The sequence below is a fragment of the Crocodylus siamensis genome, chromosome 1, assembly GCF_052110815.1.
Source record: "Crocodylus siamensis isolate JL-2025a chromosome 1, ASM5211081v1, whole genome shotgun sequence".
NCBI classification, from domain to species: Eukaryota; Metazoa; Chordata; order Crocodylia; family Crocodylidae; genus Crocodylus; species Crocodylus siamensis.
In genome coordinates, this window is record NC_143395.1 from 368,259,280 (window position 1) to 368,277,267 (window position 17,988).

A 17,988-nucleotide genomic window follows, 5' to 3' on the forward strand; every position below is an offset into this window, starting at 1 on the left:
GCACCAGCAGGGAGAGGGGGCAGCTGGCCCAGCTCCATAGAGCCCCTGCCAGCTGGGACCCCACGTTCCTGCCACCCTGCTCTCGGCCCCACCGGCACTAGCCCCGGGACACCAGTCTTGGCCCTGTGCTCCCAATGACTTCCCACCCGCTCACACCCAGTGCCCCCCAGCCCTGCAGTACAGGCAGGGGGCAGTGCAAAGCCCTGACAGCAGGGAAGAAGCTGGTACTGAGTGTGGGGAAAAGCAGCCCCTCGCCTGCCCCATGGTGGCACCCTGAACTGGAGGCACTCACAGCCCATGTGGGGCTGTCTGGAGCAGGCAGAGGCAGCCTCCTGCAGGCTGCAGGTGGCTGTAGTGCAGGGTGCCGGGCATGGGGTGGGCAAGGGGCCACTTTTCCCCACGCTCAGGACCAGCTTGTAGCCCGCCCCTCTGCCAGCCTGGGGGGGGAGGGGAGAAAGCAGCCCCTTCCCACCCCATGCCTGCTGCCCCGCACTGCAGCCACTCACAGCCTGCCTGGGGCTGCCTGTGCCTGCTCTGGACAGCCCCATGTGGGCTGCGAGCACCTGCAGTGTGGGGCACGGGGCGTGGGGTGGGGGAGAGGCCACTTTCACTCTTCCCCGCACTCTTTTCTTGCCTGGGGTCCCCCTTACCTGAGCTTAGCCACGTGCTCCCAGCCCAGAAACTGTGGCCGGGGCTTCCGGCTGGGGGGCAGGGGCGGGGCCGGGCAGGCCCTGCTGTTGTGGAAGCCCACCAGGCTTACCCTGGGTCCTACTGGGTCATTTTTGATAGGAACCAAGGGCATAGAAATATTAATTTTCCACATTTTTTTAGGGGCCCCATGGGCTGGATAAAATGGCCTCGCAGCTGGATTTGGCATAGGCAACATCTGCCCACCCCTGTTATAATGTATACATCTCACCTCCCCCATTTTCCTTTAGGGAAAGATCCAAATACAAAAAAGGCACTCCCCCCTGCACCCCCGCACTTTTTTCACAGATTTATTTTTGGTATTGCTTTTCATAGATTTTTTTCAAATACATGATACAGATCCTATAAAACTGAGCACTGTCATGTATAAAGTGTGGACATAAATATGGCCAATCAACGAATATACAGAATCATACTTGAAAAGTATTCATCTGATTATGTTCACGAAAACGCATAAGAAAAAAAATCACCTCTCCAAATCCACTACAACAGCCAACAGAGGAAATTTTCTATATCGTGCTCTATAGAATTTCTTCATCTATTGCATGAGCTACAGCTAATATGGGTTAAATTTAGCCTTTGCAAACAAAGATTCTACAAAGCCTCATTGCTGCTTAGCAATCACACAGACATTAAATCTTACTGCAAATAGGAAAAATGCCTCTTTTCAACATTGCAGCTGCAGATGTTCAACAGAAGCAAGTTGGACTTCACAAATGCTCCCAGTTTGGCATTAGGAAAGCTGATTTTTTTACTGTGTACTGCATAGCCACCAGAGCTGGGAGAGTTTTGCAAAATGACTTCCACAAATATTTGCTCCAGTTTTTAAATATGTTAAAGTACAGCCATACTCATGGCCCCTCTGTATCTGATTTCCCTTAACATTCATGAGATCAACTACTGAGAGTTTTTATTACTTTAAAACTTTGATTCCCATGGTCTATAATATTTTACTCGTTTTCCTTTTCCTTTTCTGAATTGGCAACTCCACACCTTAACCCTTCAGTTCAGTTGTTTCTTCATAGTAAAGTATTAACTAGCTAAAACAATTCTTTAGAAACAAGTTTATCACTAAGAGGGATGGACAGTCACAGATTTCAGTAAGTCCTCTTCTCAACCAGCATTGTTTGTCATGCTACCTCAATATTTGGGTTCAGTTCTGCAATGCTCTTTATTTGAAGTACAGTCATACACAATGCAGAGCTCCTTAAATTAGCTGTTAACTTCCACTGATGACTAAAACTCCAGAGAGAGACAAAGATGCTCAGCATGAAAGCAGGATTTGGACCTTGATTATGAAGCTCTTATTTGTGTGAAATGGACAGGACCACTCTTTTAGGTAAAGACTGTAGTATCAGCCTTTCAAATTATTCATGATTTTGGAGGCAGTTAAAAGGTTCTATAAGGCTTTTATTTCTTATGGGTATTCAGTGGTGCTCATCTGTATGATCTTGTTTCTCTCATCTCAGGGAGGTTTTGTAAGATTTGCCTCAGAGAAGATCGGGCAATGGCATAAGACTCTGAGGGGAAAACTGCAAGTGAACAAATCAGTTTCTTAACAATTGTCTTCAAACATTCGTATGCTGCATACAAGTCTCTGTCAAATTGCCATCCCTGCCCTTGTAAGGCCATGTGACTGCAGATGTTTCGAAACTCAATGCTATCCTAGAAGCAAAAAGAAAAGGAAAATGAGTGAAAAATAATGTCCCCACCCAGTGACAAAGACCTGACTGGCAGAGGCGCAGCAGGGTGACTTCATGCCTGGGGTAGTCATGACATATGAGGCAGCACCAGACTAGAGCAGTGCCAACTGCAGTGGTGTGGACCCCCCTCCCCACAGCAGCACTACTTGTGGCTGGCTCAGGAATCACAGGAGCAGTCAGTGTGAGCCACAGCACCACAACCTCATATACATCCTTCAGTCAATTGTGGCAGACTCCAGTTCAAAAGAAAAGCCTGAAGTATGTTACTTGGCACAGACAGAGAAAGATAGTGCATATTTGGCTTTGTTCATGATTGCAGGAAACGCACGCTCAATACATCCAGTGAAAAAAGAATAAAATGTTCACAACATTTTTTGCAAGAGTCAGAAGTGAACAGCCGCTTGTGGCTTGAGAGCTGTGGTCTCTTTATCACTGTGCTTGTCAATATTGCCACACTTTTCTACATAGAAACCTTTATGGCATCCCCCCAGTTCAGTGAGAACTGTCCTACATTCTGAGATGCATGCAAGGTGGTGGTTACACAATGCTGTGCATAATGTGAAACATGGGGTCTCATTCACCTACCCACTTTTAAAGGTCAGTAGACTCCTCTGAACTCTGGTAACTTATTTTATGAAGTCTGTTCTTAATCTTATTTTTGGTATCCAACCTCAGTGCCTTAAATATTGAACATTTGTTTTAAAAAATGACATCAGGATTCTGTGTTCCCAGCACACAGAAGGCCTACAGGCTTCAGTGCGAACTACTGTCATAATATTAATAAAGGTGATCTGCAAACCAAACATGGAAGGTGAGTTAACAGTGAAAACTGCAACGTCTAGTTTCCCCAATCAGTTAGGCTTGGCATTCAGCAAAAATATAGCTATAAACTAACTGCTTATAGCTATAAACTAACTGGTTTTAGGCCGCAAGAAATTGAGTAGCAGCTGTTGCAGAGCTGCTGTAGTTGTGTAGAAACTACTGCTTTGCGTAGAAACTACTGTTTTGGGCTGCCTCTCGGAAGCAGGATCCTAGATGGGTCATAATTTTTTCATGTGAATTTGCAAAGTTTCCTTTTCTAAAATTATTTTAATTTTCCCTTTGAAGCTTACCTTTCAAATCCTGCTCTATAAGGCTTCTTGAGGTATAAAATCCTTACTCAAGTATATTAAAAGGTCAAAAAAATTGCACTAAGCAAGCAAACTAGCCTTGCTAGCTTTTCCAGGTGTCCTGCACATGGGAACTTGAGGATACAGGACAGAGAATTAAAACCTGGCTTATCTCCCTCCTTTCAGCAAAACTGGATACTAACTAACAGATGTAAATGGAAAAGTTTCCATATTAAAAATCCCTTCTGCTTTCAGTTCAGAACAATGGACTCTTGTGAAGTAAGGTGATAGAGAGTAATAGCTCAAGTGGTTCATAGGCCTCTAACAGAAACAAGCACAAATATTTGCAATGATTTAATTTAAAGTGTTTTCAATTTCAGTGCAGAAGCTTATCCTCCCTGCAGCTTTCGTTTGTCAAGAGCCATATGTTTAGACAGATGAGTTAATATCCCACATGGTACTGATACAGCTTCACCAGAATAAAAACTGCATGGCCCACTAGTTCTAAAGCTCTTAAAACTAGGGCTTGAAATTTGCTACCATTCTTTGAGTGTTTTAGAGGCTTGTTACTTAATATTATGCTGAATCTTTAGCCTGTTTCAAATTACCCAACTTTCATGTTTTGAACACTAATGTAAATGTAATATTAACTACCAAGTGTCATTTAGTTTATGCTGATTCTACCTTTAACAAGTTTTGCTAAAAGAATATATTTTTAGAAGAATATATATATTTTTAAATTCTGGGACATTAATTTGACAAATCAAGTAAACCTTCATACAGTCAAGACACTTGTTCTATTTCTTCAGCATGCCCAAGAGTTTGAGTTTTGGTGTTTTGTTAAGAGGCTGGAATTTAGAAGTTCATAAGTTCCAGTCTCAACCTATTAAAGACACAATAACTAAGTCAACTCTAGGATATTTTTACCCAAAGCTTCCCATGGTGGCTACTACTGAAGACAAGGGTGGTTCACCAGCATATTAACAATCATATTGTGTGGAAGTACTGCGAGCAAGTTTAGATGTCACAGGCACTTCTACACGTGCTTGGGGAATGGGGGGTGGTGCTTTAATTAGAGTGGCTCCAAGAGCCGCTTTAGTTAAAGCGCTGCTGCGTCTTATGTATCAGCATGCCTGTACTTAAAATGGTGGCAGGGGCTCTTGAACTAAAGCTTGTTCGACAAGCTTTAGATCAAGTGCCCCCACTGCCATTTTTAAGCACAGGGGCACTGATACACAAGCCACAGGAGGCTGCTGCAGTGCGGTAATTGCCACACTCCAGCAGACTCAATTAATCGAGTGTGCTTTGATGCAGTGAAATTCCAGTGCATCAGAGCAGCCTCCATACTCATGTATAGGTGCCCCAGACCAGTTGAAATAATCAGCTACCAGCAACTTCTATCATGGCTGCAGTCACAGGTAGAAACGTATCAGTGGTAGGAATAATGGGAAATCATGGACTGTATCCTACCATAGACAAGTCATCCTGCAGTTTCAGGGAAATTGTTTACTACACTCACCCAAATCCAAGATGACATTGAACTTAAGATGACCCCCAATACTTAGCTTCTATACATTGGAAGGTGCTATTATTTTCCATTTATAAAACCTAATTAGTGGAAAGTCTTATATTTGTCCTCCCCACTGCTGTGGCAGGGAAAGCAGTGGCAGGGCATAAGGGGACAGACCCCTGTCCCCTTGCCACCACCCCGTGCCTGCCTCCCTGCTGTCTGTCCCTCTCCCAATGTGTACACCCTTTCCACTACCCCCTGCCCTCCATCACATGCCCCCCTGCTGCCTCCTCCTGCCCCTACGACCTCGTGCCCATCCACGTGTCTGTGCCTGCCTCTCTGTCGCCTGTAACCCCTGCCACTTGCCCTTCAGCTCCTCGCCCAACTGCCACATACTCCCTTGCTTGCCCCATGCCTGTGCCTGCTCCCTTGCTGCCTGCCCCAAGTGCCTCTCCCCACAGCTCCCACCACTTGTGCCCCCCTTCCACCTGTTCACCCCTCTGGTGTTTACCCTCACCTACTGCCTGCTCTCCCTCCACTCCCTGTTTCCCCCCATTGTCTGCACCCTTGCACCCACCACTTACCTTCTGTGGAGTCTCTAGCTCTGACTGTGGCAGGGAAAGCAGTGGTGGGGGACAGAGGATCCAGACCCCTTCCTGTTGTCCTCTCTGCCACTTTCCCTGCTATATGTGTTTGCCCCCAGTGCCTGACCCTCTTCTGTGTGCCCCCCTGACACCTGTGTTTGCCCCCTACCATCTGCTCCCCTGCCACTTGCCCCTTGCCCCCTTTCCCATCCCCCATGTGCCCTCTGCCGCCCACTCCTTGTCTCCCTGTGCCTGCCCCACCCCCTGCCACCTTTCCTCCCACTCCCCGCTCTCCCTGCTGTTTGCACTCCTCCTGCATTATGACGGAGGAAAAACCTTATCATTTTCAAGTAAATACAATATACCAACTGCACTGACATTTTTATCACATTTAAGTGAAAGAAAATACCTGAACTCAATAAGACTAGCTTATAACATAAACTGGTTCAGTCTTGTCTCCCCAGACCAAAGAATCTCAACAAGGGTGCCGCAGTGCCCTGGGGTGCCAGAAGATTCAGACTGGAATCCATCATAGTGTCAAAAACATGCTAACCTGTTGGGGTCTCTGAGTTCTTTTCAACAGAAGAATTGTTCTATAATTTTCCATAATCAAAAAGTCAGTGAAAGTTAAGAGCTGTCATTTTCCAAGGGGTGCCTTGAGTACAAACAGGTTGCGAATCACTGATCTAAGCTGCAAGCTTTTTGCAGCAATGGTCTCTCACTAACTACTTGTACAGTGCCAAGTACAACGGGTCTTTGCAGAGTGGGGTCTGTAGGTTATCTTGTAAAATAAATCAAAACAACTATGTTCTATTCTTGAAAAGAACCCCAGCTGAAGCAAAGTGTACGGATGTTTTTATCATTTGGACTGCTCTTAACCACCTGGCCAAGTCTAGTCTGTATTGTGAGATGGCTGAGGAGTCACTGTGCTAAATCACTGTGCTTTTAAACACAGTTAAAATAAGTAGGGTGGATAGTACCTTCAATCTCCATGCCTGAGTCTGTCCATCTGTAAAATACAGATAAGTATTAACTCACAAGAATGTTGAGAAAATTAGCTGTTTTAAGGCAGTTTTGAAATCTAAAGGAGTGTAGAATTGCTAAGTAATAACATTAATTTTCAGAGAACTAAAACTTGTGATTTAGAAACCTATTTATCTACTCCTTTGAAAAGACCATTTTACATTTATAAAAAGTGTCACAATAACAGCAGTGGAAACCTAAGCCTTTTATTTGAGAATTGAGCAAGTTTCCCTGCCAATGTGTCTCCACTTCTTCTGAGATGAACTTAAGAGCTAGTTAAGTTCCCATGTCCATTCAGCTATAGTGTTTCAAAACATTTATATTTGGAAAGACTTTTATATACTGTTTCCTGTGAGTCACATCACAAAGAATTTCTGGCTATTAATAATTTCTTGTGAAGTTGTTGTTTATGTGAATGAAACAACAGCGGTCATTTTGTGGTTTACCATCTGAAAGCCTCTTTTTAACATTGCCAGCACCCCTTCTTCACAAAGAGTGAAGAAATGGTTAATACAGTGTAACTACATGGGCATATTACCTCCAATTTAGAAACATTTCCCCATTCTATTAGAAATCACACCAAAAAGTGTTTATTTGAGGGTGTTTAAAAAACTTTCTGTTTAAATTACCCCTATTGAAATTTACGAAGAATTTTACATTAAAACTAAAAGTGAAAACATTTGCCAGTAGTAGTTCTTCTTCTTAGTTATTGTAAGAAATGGAACATCTATGCTATTAAATCCAGGAATATTTTTATGATCTAATTAATGGTAGAAAAAACATGTGTTTGCTAATTGGCATAATCTGCGGTTGCAGATAAAGCTTCTGATGAAAATTGGGTAGCCATCACCATTGGCATTAGCCCAGGTTGTATACCTGTGTATTTAGAACCGTCATACATGGTCTATTGGAGACCTCGTCATTTGTGTAGGGAGAGACAACCTTCTAAATCACCAAACTGCCACTATTTTTTTTAGTTTAAAAATACATTATTATGGCAATTGTACTTAGAAAAAATGATGATTGTATTTAGAAAAAATGATGATAATCATGGGCATTTATAACTTGCTCTGGAAGTGGAAGGAGGGGTGGGCTTTAATTAGATCAGCTCTGAAAGTTACTCTAATTAAAGCACCCAAAGTGTCTCGTATCAGCGTTCCCACGCTTCAAAATGGCTGCAGGGGCAAGTTATCTAAAGTTTGTTGAATGAGCTTTAGTTAAAGTGCTGCCACCACCATTTGGAAGTGCAGGGATGCTAATACATGAGACACTGGAGGCTGCTGGAGCATGAAATGACCACTCTCCAGCAGACTTGGTACTGTGATGCACTGTAATTACAGCATGTCGGAGCGGTCTCCCTGCTCTTGTATATGAGTAAAAAATACTGGGCTTTTGTTATTGTCTCAAGGCTGTGGGCATTTTCTGAGTGATTGGATTGGCATTACAGAATTCTTCAAAGACCATAACTACAAGAATTAGCTGGCTTGCTCAGCATTTGTCAGTACAAACTAACATTTTTAATTCTCCAGTTTAAATCTGGATTACAGAATAATAATATCTGATGTTATTCTACAAGTTGGATGTTGAATGAACTATGTGAACATTTAGTTTCAGTTCAGTTTCCTATGGCTCAGTCACAGAAGAGTGGGAAAAATCACCGATACTGGCACCACTGTTGACAATCTTGGTAAAGGGACAATGGCACCAAGGATGTAAAGATATCCACATGGGCAGGGCCTTTTGGCAATTACCAAGGAAGACAGCAAGCCAGATTCTCACCAGGTGTATTCTAATATTATAAAAGCCTAAGTCTGTCAGTCTGTCTGTCTGTAGCGCTTTATTTGCACTCTGGCTGACAAACAGGCAATCAGAGTGCAGACAAGTGTTTGAACAGGAGCTGGCGGCAGTGGAGCACTGCCATGATGGTGGAGACACAAGGGATGGGGGGTGAGGCTTGCGCAGCTTGCCTTGCCCCCTGTCCTGCTCCCTACAGGTAATAATGATGGAGTGGGGTGGGGGGGACGAGGCCACCAGAGCTGGCCTTGCCCCTCCCCCTTATTCCTTGCACCTGATGGCGGCTGTGGCGTGGGGGGGACCAGGGTCAAGATACCATGGGGGAGGTGAAGCCACCGGCTCTGGCCTCAGCCTGCTCCTCCTCCCTTCTGTTGTCTCTGCCTACAGGGCCAAGGCGGTGACAACGGGGGGAGGAGTGGGCCCAATGTGGGTTGGGGGAATAGTGGGCAAGCTGTGAGCTGTGGTGGTGGTGGTGTGGGGAGGGAAGGAGTGGGCCTGGGCGCAATGCAGGCCAGGAGGATGACCAAGCCTGGGCCAGGGGAGAAGCCAGCCTGCCATGGTGGTGATGGGGGAGCAGTGGGCCTGGGTCTGAGCCAGGGGAGAAGCTGGCTGCTGCGGTGGTGGGGGAAGAGCAGAGGGCCTAGGCCAATATGGCTCAACGTGGCAGTGGCGGGGGGAAGAGAGGAGCAAGCCTCCTGCCCCCCTTCGGCCTGGACCCACTCCTCCCTCACCCCCGCCCTCCCCTACATCGGGTCCAAGCCCATTCCTCCCGTTCCCCCCTTGCTGACAGGTCAGCCCGGGCCCATTACTCCCCCCACTGCGGCAGCCCAGCTTTTCCCTACCCTCGGCCTCACTCCTTCCCCATTGCAGTGGGGAAGGGGGGAGCAAGTCTGGACCCCAAGCAGCATGAGGTAAAGGGAGAGTGGGCCTGTATGGGAGTGGGCACAGGGCTCCCCCCCATCATTCCTGACAGGCAACTGGCTAGTGCTACTATATTTCCATTGATTTAGAATGAGCTTCGCCAGTTTGTATTAGCTGAGGACACTGGCAATGCATAGGGGCTGAACGCAGGTGCACGTGCACTCCCTGAGTCTGGCAATGGTGTTTGAGAGTGGTCCGTGATTGCCACTGGCTACTGCCGATGCTGCCAGTGGCATCTGTAGGTGGTTGCCGACTGCCAGTCAGTGATCAACCCCTCTCCTGGCCACCGACAGCACCGTGGCCACCTGCGGGAGCTCCCCACTTGCTGCCACCATGCTCCCACCACCAACAGTTCCACTGCCACCTGCAGGAATTTGCTGTGCCCCCCAGTCTCCGGGGGCATGCAGACTTCATGGATGAGGATCTAGCACAACGTGACAAGGTGCAGGTATGAGAGTCCATTCACATGGATTTATTTTGTTAGGAACAGGGTGCCTGTAAATACAGTGTGTAATTACAGTGTGTCAGAGCAGACTCAATTAATTGAGACTGCTGGAGTGTGCTAATTAGCATGTTCCAGCAGCCTTAGCATCTCTTGTATTCAGCATCCCCATACTTCAAAATAGTGGCAGGGGCATTTTAACTAAAGCTCATCCAACAAGCTTTAGTTAAAGTGCTCCCACTGCCATTTTGAAGTATGGGACGCTGAATACATGGGATGCTGTGGACACTTTAATTAGAGTGGCTTCCAAGAGCTATGCTAAATAAAGCGCACCGCACCCCCCCGCATCCCTGTCCCGGCTCCAGCACATGTAAAGATGCATATGGAGACTAATCAGGTCTAGAAAAAGAACAGGACTGGGGCATGTTTATGAAGCATCTGGGGGAGCTCACCTTGTCTGGAGGTTTTCTTTAGGCTTATCAATTTGACATCTGTGACGAGCACAATTTAAAAATAAAATAAAATACTATGACTGTTTTGCAAATGTGAAAGCTATTTTAATGTCTTAATATCATTTATATTCCATTTCCAGCTGGCTAAGATCCAACCTATTATACATTTCTGATTTAGTAACACTCTAGTGACCCCTTGGTAACTGCAGCTAAGGAGATGAGACAGGGTATTATCAGAAAGCAGCAGTAATAAAGTCCTGTACGTGATCATAGCAAAAGTAAGCTATACACTTCTATTTGGGAATCTTTTAATTTTTCTTTCTTGGATATATAAAAAGTGGTGTCCAAAATAAAAAAGCGCCCTCTTTTAAAAATGACTGTTCTGATTACCCTAATGTATCAGTAAAACATGGACATTATCATTACAGGTTTATAGAGTCAAAGAATCATAGAATTATAGAACCATAAGGGACCTGTAAGTTCATCAAGTCTAGTCCCCTGCCATGGGCAGGAAGTTACTGGGCTCAGACAAGCTCAACAAGGTGCCTGTCCAGCCTCATTTTGAATACCTCCAAGGAGGGTGACTGCACCACCTCTGCTATGAGTGTGTTCCAGATTCTGGTAACCCTTACAGAGAAAAAATTATTTCTTATATCTAGCCTGAATTTACTGTGTATCAGCTTATGCCCATTGGTCTTTGTCCTCCCTTGAGGTGCTTTCCTAAAGAATTGCTCCCCTAGATCTTGATGCTCACTCCTAGCATGCTTGTAGGCAGCTATTAAGTCACCTCTCAGCCTTTTCTTACTCAGACTGAACAGGCCGAGTTCCCGGAGTCTCTGCCCATAGGGCCTATCCTTCATGCACTTAACAATACAGGTGGCCCTTCTTTGTACCCTCTCAAGCTTATCCATGTCCTTCTTGGAGTGTGAAAACTGGACATGTTACTCCAGCTGAGGCCTCACCAATGCCAAATACAGAGGGAGGAGTACCTCCCTGGACCTTGGTTGATGCATGCCAGAGTTTTGTTTGCCCTTCTGACAACCTTATCACACTGTTGGCTCATGTTCATCTTCCAGTCAATCGTGACCCCAGCTCTTATGCTGTGCCAACCAGTGGGCCACCACCTACCATGTAGTTATAACAGTTCTTCCTACTCAGATGAAGGACCTTGCATTTTTCCTTGTTAGACCTCACCTGATTCCATTCTGCCCGTGAATCCAGTCTGTCAAGGTAATCCTGGAGCTTAACTCTATCCTCTGATGTGCCCACATTTCCCCACAGCTTGGTATCATCCGCAAACTTATTCAGTGAGTTTTCCACCCCCTCATCCAAGTTATTAATAAGTATGTTAAAGAGTGAGGGTCCAAGCACCAATCCCTGGGGGATACCACTGGAGGCAGCCCTCCAGGATGAGGCCATCCCATTGATTACAACTCTCTGGGAGTGGCCTCTAAGCCAGTTGTCTACCCACCTCACTGTAGACTGGTCCAGCCCAGTACCCTCCACTTGGTATGAGAGAATCTCATGGGAAATGGAATCAAAGGCTATACTGAAATCTAAGTGAATGATGTCAACCTCATTCCTCATCCAGACTGGTTGTACCTGGTTGTAGAAGGACACTAGGTTTGTCAGGCATGATCTGTCCTTGGCAAAGCTATGATGGTTGCTTCTTAACACCCCATCAGTTACCAGCTTGTAATTGATGGCCTCCTTAACAATATTTTCAAAGATTTTACCCAGGACTGAAGTCAGGCTGACCAATCTGTAGTTTGCAGGGTCATCCTTCTTTCCATATTGGCCCTCTTCCAGTTGTCCAGGACCACTCCTGAGTTCCACAGCTTTTCAAACAACTTGGGCAGTGACACTGCTATAAGCTCAGCCATAGTTTCATAGTTTCATAGTTAGTAGGGTCAGAAGGGACCTGAGCAGATCATCAAGTCCAACCCCCTGCCATGGGCAGGAAAGAGTACTGGGGTCAAATTACCCCGGCAAGGTGCTCATCCAGCCTCATTTTAAAGACCCCCAGGGTAGGAGCCAGCACCACTTTGCTTAGAAGTTGGTCCCAGATCCTAGCCACCCTGACAGTCAAGCAGCACCTCTTGATGTCTAGCCTAAATCTACCCTCTTCCAGCTTGTGACTGTTATTTCTTGTCACTCCTGGTAGTGCTCGGGGGAGCAGGGACTCTCCCAATGCCTGCTGGTCCCCCCGACTAGTTTGTAAACTGCCACTAGATTCCCCCCTCAGCCTTCTTTTGTGGTTCAGGTCCCGTAGCCTCTCCTTGTAGGGCCTGCCCTGCTGACACCTGATCATGTGGGTGGCCCTCCTCTGGACCCTCTCCATGTTGTCCACATCCCTCCTGAAATACAGCACCCAGAACTGGACACAGCACTCCAACTGCAGCCTGATGAGTGTCGCATAGAGGGGGAGTATCACCTCCTTGGATCTGCTTGAGATGCATCTGTGGATGCATGACAAGGTACAATTTGCCTTCCTGACCATGTCCCCACACTGTCGGCCCATGTTCACTTTGGCATCAATATCCTTAACTCCAAGATCCTTTTCTGCCTCTGCACTGACAAGAAGGGAGTTCCCCAGCGTGTAGGTCTGCTGCTGGTTCTTCCTCCCCAGGTGCAGTACCCTGCACTTGTCAGTGTTGAAACCCATTCTGTTCTCATCTGCCCACCCCTGTAACCTGTCCCAGTCCGATTGCAGCCTATTCCTCCCTTCTAGCATGCCCACTTCTCCCCGCATCTTAGTGTTATCTGCAAATTTGAACAGGGTGCTTTTTACCCCCTTGTCCAAGTCGCTGATGAACATGTTGAACAGTGCAGGCCCAAGGACCGAGCCCTGGGGGACCCCACTGCCCACATCCCTCCGGGTCAAATAAGACCTGTCCACCACCACTCTCTGGGTGCAGCCCTCCAGCCAATTAGTGACCCATCTGACCATGTAGGTATCAACGCCACAGTCTCCTAGTTATTTAATAAGAATGGGGTGAGAGAGCCAGTTATTTCAGGACTCTTGGTTGCAGGTCATCTGTCCCAGCAAACTTGAAAACATCCAAGCACTGCAGGAGATCCCTCACCTGTTCAGGACTGACTTAATGTAATTTGTTGTCTTCCCATGTTCCCTGAGCCTCTGGTCAGGTGAACAGTCTCCATTTGATTTCAGAAATACCAACACAAAGTATGTATTTAGGAGTTCTGTCCTTCTGTGGGCATTGGCTGTGGACTGCCCCCAAGTATTCAGTAGGGCTCCCACAGTAAATCCCAGTTTCTTCTTGCTCCCTATGTATCTGTAGAAGGACTTTTTGTTATCTTTTATTCCAGTTGCCAGCTTGATTTCCATGCCTGCCTTAGCCTTTCGTGTCTCGTATCTGCAGACCCTGGTGACACAGGTGTATTCCTCTTTGGTTGCTGAGCCATTATTCCATTGTTTATATTCTTCTTCTTTCTTTTTCAATAGCCCCCTAATATTCCTGTTGAGCCAAGCAGATCTCTTGGCTTCTTTCTGGGCCTGCATTGTCTGGAGCTAGCCAAAGCAGTGCTTTCCAGTTTCTGAATTTCTCAGAGAAATGTATGCTTTATGTTCCATAATGCAAGTAGCTTGGATCTTATTTCCACAAACCATGTGTAGCTATATTTTGGGCCATTTTCATAGTAGCCTATGACTTGTTGATCTAGCATGTCTCACAGGCCAGAAAGAAACAGAAGCAGGATAATCAAAAGCATTTTAGAAAACTGGCTGGATTGTTGGGCTTGATGTTTAGTTGGTAGCTGGTGTCAAGTGGGGTGCCCCAAGGGTCAGTCCTGGGGCCAGTTTTGTTCAATGTTTTCATAAACAATCTGGAAGATGGGATGGAGTGCACCCTCAGCAGATTTGCAGATCACCCTAAGATGGGTGGAATAGTATATAGGCTGGAGAGTAGGGCTAGGATTCAAAGAGACCTAGACAAATTGGAAGATTGGTCCAAAAGAAATCTCATGAAGTTCAATAAGGACAAGTGCAAAGTTCTGCACTTAGAACAGAACAATCCCATGCACCAGTAGAGGTTGGGGTCTGACTAGCTAAGCAGCAACTCTGCAGAAAAGAACCTGGCGATTACAGTGGACAATAAGCTGATTATAAACCAACAGTGTGCTCTTCTTGTGAAGAAAACTAACAACATACTGGGCTATGGGAGTGTTGCCAGCAGATTAAAGGAAGTGATTATTCCCCTCTATTCAGCACTGGTGAGGTCACACCTGGAGTAAGGTGTCCAGTTTTGGGGCCCCCACTACAGAAAGGGTGTGGACAAATTGGGGAGAGTCCAGCAGAGGGCAACAAAAATGATTAGGGGGCTGGGGCACATGAGTTATGAGGACAGGTTGAGGAAACTGGACTTAGTCTGGAGAAGAGAAGACTAAGAGGGGATTTAATAGTAGCCTCCAACTAACTGCAAGGTATTTCCAAAAAGCTAGACTGGAGCTGGACTGTTCTCAGTAGTGGCAGATAACAAAACAAGGTCTCAAGTTGGAGCAAGGGAAGTTTAGGTTAAATATGAGGAAAAACTCTCACCAGGAGGGTAGTAAAACACTGGAACAGGTTATCCTGCTACCCAGAGAGGTTGTAGAATCTCCATCCTTGAAGGTTTTTAAGACCTGAGTAGACAAAGCCTTGGGTGGGATGATCTAGTTAGGGATGGTCCTGCTTTGAGCAGGGGTTGGACTAATGTCCTATGATTCTCTGATTTCTGGATTGCTAAAAGGTGAGATAGAACTGTAGCAAGCAGCGAGAGGGCGCTGTAGCAGGACTAGGATTTGAGAGTGTTTCTGTGCTCAGAGGGTGATTGTTCCTTTGCAGTAGAGGGGAGTGACTGGATGAACACAGTATCAATAGCTGCTTTTTATTTTTAAAGGGTTTTGGGTAACTCATCTCAAAGCCCAGCTTGAGAAGCTTGTTTGTCTAAATTTCCTGTCAAGGTAAACATATAAACTGAATTCTCGGAATCCAACTCAGTTAAAAATTAAATGTCCATCAGCAGTCACTTCCAGCTAAAAAGCCTGGTTATCAGTGATGCAGGGTTTATGGAAACATACCACAGAATATGTGTCACCTAGGCATAAGAATGAATTGAGAAAAAGCCCACTGTTGCACTGGGCTTAATAATGGGCTTTCCTAAAAAAAAATCTAATCTGACTTCAAGTGCAGTCCTAACATGAGAATCTATATGAAATGATATACCCATTGACATCTGGACATACACTCTCACAGAAGCAAATAGTAAAGTAGCTCTGGGAAGGAAGAGGAAGAACACAGAACCATCTTCAAAATGGATGTAGTTTGTTGAATTAGTATGCTAAGAGGCAGTGCCATTGTTATTATTTATTTATTTTTCATTAGCAGCAATATGGATGTCCTAAAGGAAACTCAGTTACATAAATCCAATAAGCAATTCTCCATTCATTTTTCATTTACACAGAAGTACTAGATCTACCCACTTAGCTGATTTTTATCTTGGCCTTTGCATGTCATGCGAAGCTTTGTGTTTTCTTTCTTTTCCTTCTGACTCCTCCTTAAGTGAATTTAGTTCTGGTGAAAGGTCCTGGCTTAATATCCCTGGAGACTGAAGGAATCTAGGCCAAAATTTTCAGAGATAGCTTCTGATTTTTTTCTGCCTCTGTTTGAAAGCCTTGCTTGTAATAACTTGGGCTTGATTGTTCAGAAGTGTGAACAATTACAGTTGAAATAGGAAGGGGAGAGGGCTTAAGGGGTCAGAATCTGTAAAAATCAGGTCCCTGAAAGTTCTTATTTTGGACACCCAGTATTGAGATACTTAAAAAACATTTCTGAAAATAGTGGCCCTAATTTTTCACTAGCCAGGTATGAATCCACATAGCAACATACATTTGTCTCAAAGAATTGGACTTACTCCTCGAAGAGTCTTTATAGGGAAACAACATCTAGTCACTATGTAACCATGCCAATTCTGAACCTATGTCCTACAAGTAATCAACTTGATCTTCCATTACCAATATCATGAATTGAACAGCATAGATAATTTTTTTTATAAAATCTTGAGGTAACCTTCCCTTAGATGGGACTCCTTTTGGGGAGGCTGTTCTGAGATGGGGTCATGGCCTATTGCGGGGTGCTTTTGGCGATCCCTGGTAACATAACTGCTGACAGTAACCACCTCTTCTGTCTCTCCTCCAACCTCTCCTGTGAATCACCTCAGGCATGTTCTTTTCCCTGATTGGAAAAAAAGCCGCAGAAATGTGATAATATAAGCAATTCCTTCATTTATCAGAAAAAATTAGGACTGCTTCATACATATTCACTGGGGTCCCACATGCTTATATATAAATTGTCATTCTGGAATAATAGCCAGACAGTCTCTCATCCAATGAAAATGAATATTTCACTTATAAGATGTTGTTCCTCCCTGCATTTTTGTTGTCCTGGGCTCTTTGGATATCATTATGGTACTTAGCAATTTAAGGTTTTATACTGAAAATACGAAAGTAGCTTTTGGAAAAGCTCCAAATAATGCCTAATGCCTCATTTAAAGTCTAATTACACCCTATAGCACCAAAAAAATATAATTATTCAACAAAACCCAAAGTGCTTCTGTGATATCTTTTCACCATCTTTTTTTTTTTAATGATGTTTAACCCTAAAACAATTTGGGTAACTGCTTACTACCAAGTCCATGTAAATAAAAAGCTGCAATCAGTACAACAGGTCCCAGTTTATTCCATGATGGTCTAATCAGTACCCATTTGCAGAAAAAGGCCCCAGACAATAAACCTTTGGTTTCACTTACAGGCACGTTTCTTTGGGTAGATATGATATCTTTTATTAGACCAACTGAATAGATGGAAAAAAGAACCTTATCTGCCTATGTCCTTAGACCAACGCAGCTACAACCAACAACCCTGGTCTCATTTACTTACTTTTAAAAGGTCAGAAGAATGATGCTCCTGTAACAGAGGGAACAGGAGAGTCTGTTCCACATTTACAAGCTGGGATGTTAAATCTACTACTCGGGATAACATGCTGTGCAGAGCAATTTCTGTAAGAGTTCGGGGCCTGGATGGGCGCAATAGGGATGAATCTTTTGGCTGGGGCTCAAGAGGCTCAAATCCATTTTCTTCTTCCTCCTCAGGGCTTTGGTTTGTGCCTTTTCTGCTTCCTGCCTGCTTCCAAACCTGGCAAGATGTGTTTGCAAAGGCTGCTTCCTGGTCTTGTCCCATGCCATGTTGAATTGGACTGGGCCTGTCTATGCTGAATGATGGAGCTTGAGAGGCCTGGTCCAAGTGGGCACTGGTATCATCCTTGTCTCCCCACTCCTGCTGCAACAGCTGCAAGGTTTGGAGAGCCACTAGCTGGTGATTGATGGAGACACGTAAAGGGGTTGGTTTGGCCATCAGCTCTCCAGTTTCTGTTCCCCTCCACTGGCCAGGGTGGGATGTTTTAAATGTTGTCTGGCTTCTTCCCCCCCTCCCCCTTTTCCCTTCCCTTCTTTGCTCTTATCTCTTGGCCCGTGTGTGGCCGCCTGCCTCGCCCCTTCATTCCAGAGTCAATTGTCCTTGAATATTTCAGCACTTGTTAAAAGATCTCCCATTCATTGTGTTTCTTGGACTCAAGCTCTGCAGAGGTTTTTCATGTGCACATTTCAGGCAGGCAGCTCCTGCAGCTGGTTTCCTTTCCTTTCTCAAGAACTAGCAGCAAATATAGGCACTTGTACTTTGTGTGGGTG

At 45.2% G+C, this 17,988-nt stretch overlaps 1 protein-coding gene across 1 annotated transcript; it reads right to left on the reverse strand.

The window, feature by feature from the left end:
• Positions 1-2,145: 2,145 nt before the first annotated feature.
• On the reverse strand, positions 2,146-17,656 carry DLEU7 (deleted in lymphocytic leukemia 7). The gene is made up of 2 exons (XM_090031722.1): positions 17,183-17,656; positions 2,146-2,373 (listed from the first exon to the last, which is right to left on the reverse strand). Exons 1-2 carry the CDS (start codon positions 17,654-17,656, stop codon positions 2,146-2,148), a joined length of 702 nt encoding a protein of 233 aa, XP_089887848.1.
• Between the last annotated feature and the right edge of the window lie 332 nt (positions 17,657-17,988).

Excerpts from the sequence above, each read along its gene's own strand:
- DLEU7 (XM_090031722.1), bottom strand. The coding sequence starts at position 17,656 with ATGGCCAAACCAACCCCTTTACGTGTCTCCATCAATCACCAGCTAGTG. Across the intron at positions 2,374-17,182 it reads ATTCTTCTGACCTTTTAAAA|GATAGCATTGAGTTTCGAAA; the intron begins GTAAGTAAATGA and ends TTTTGCTTCTAG.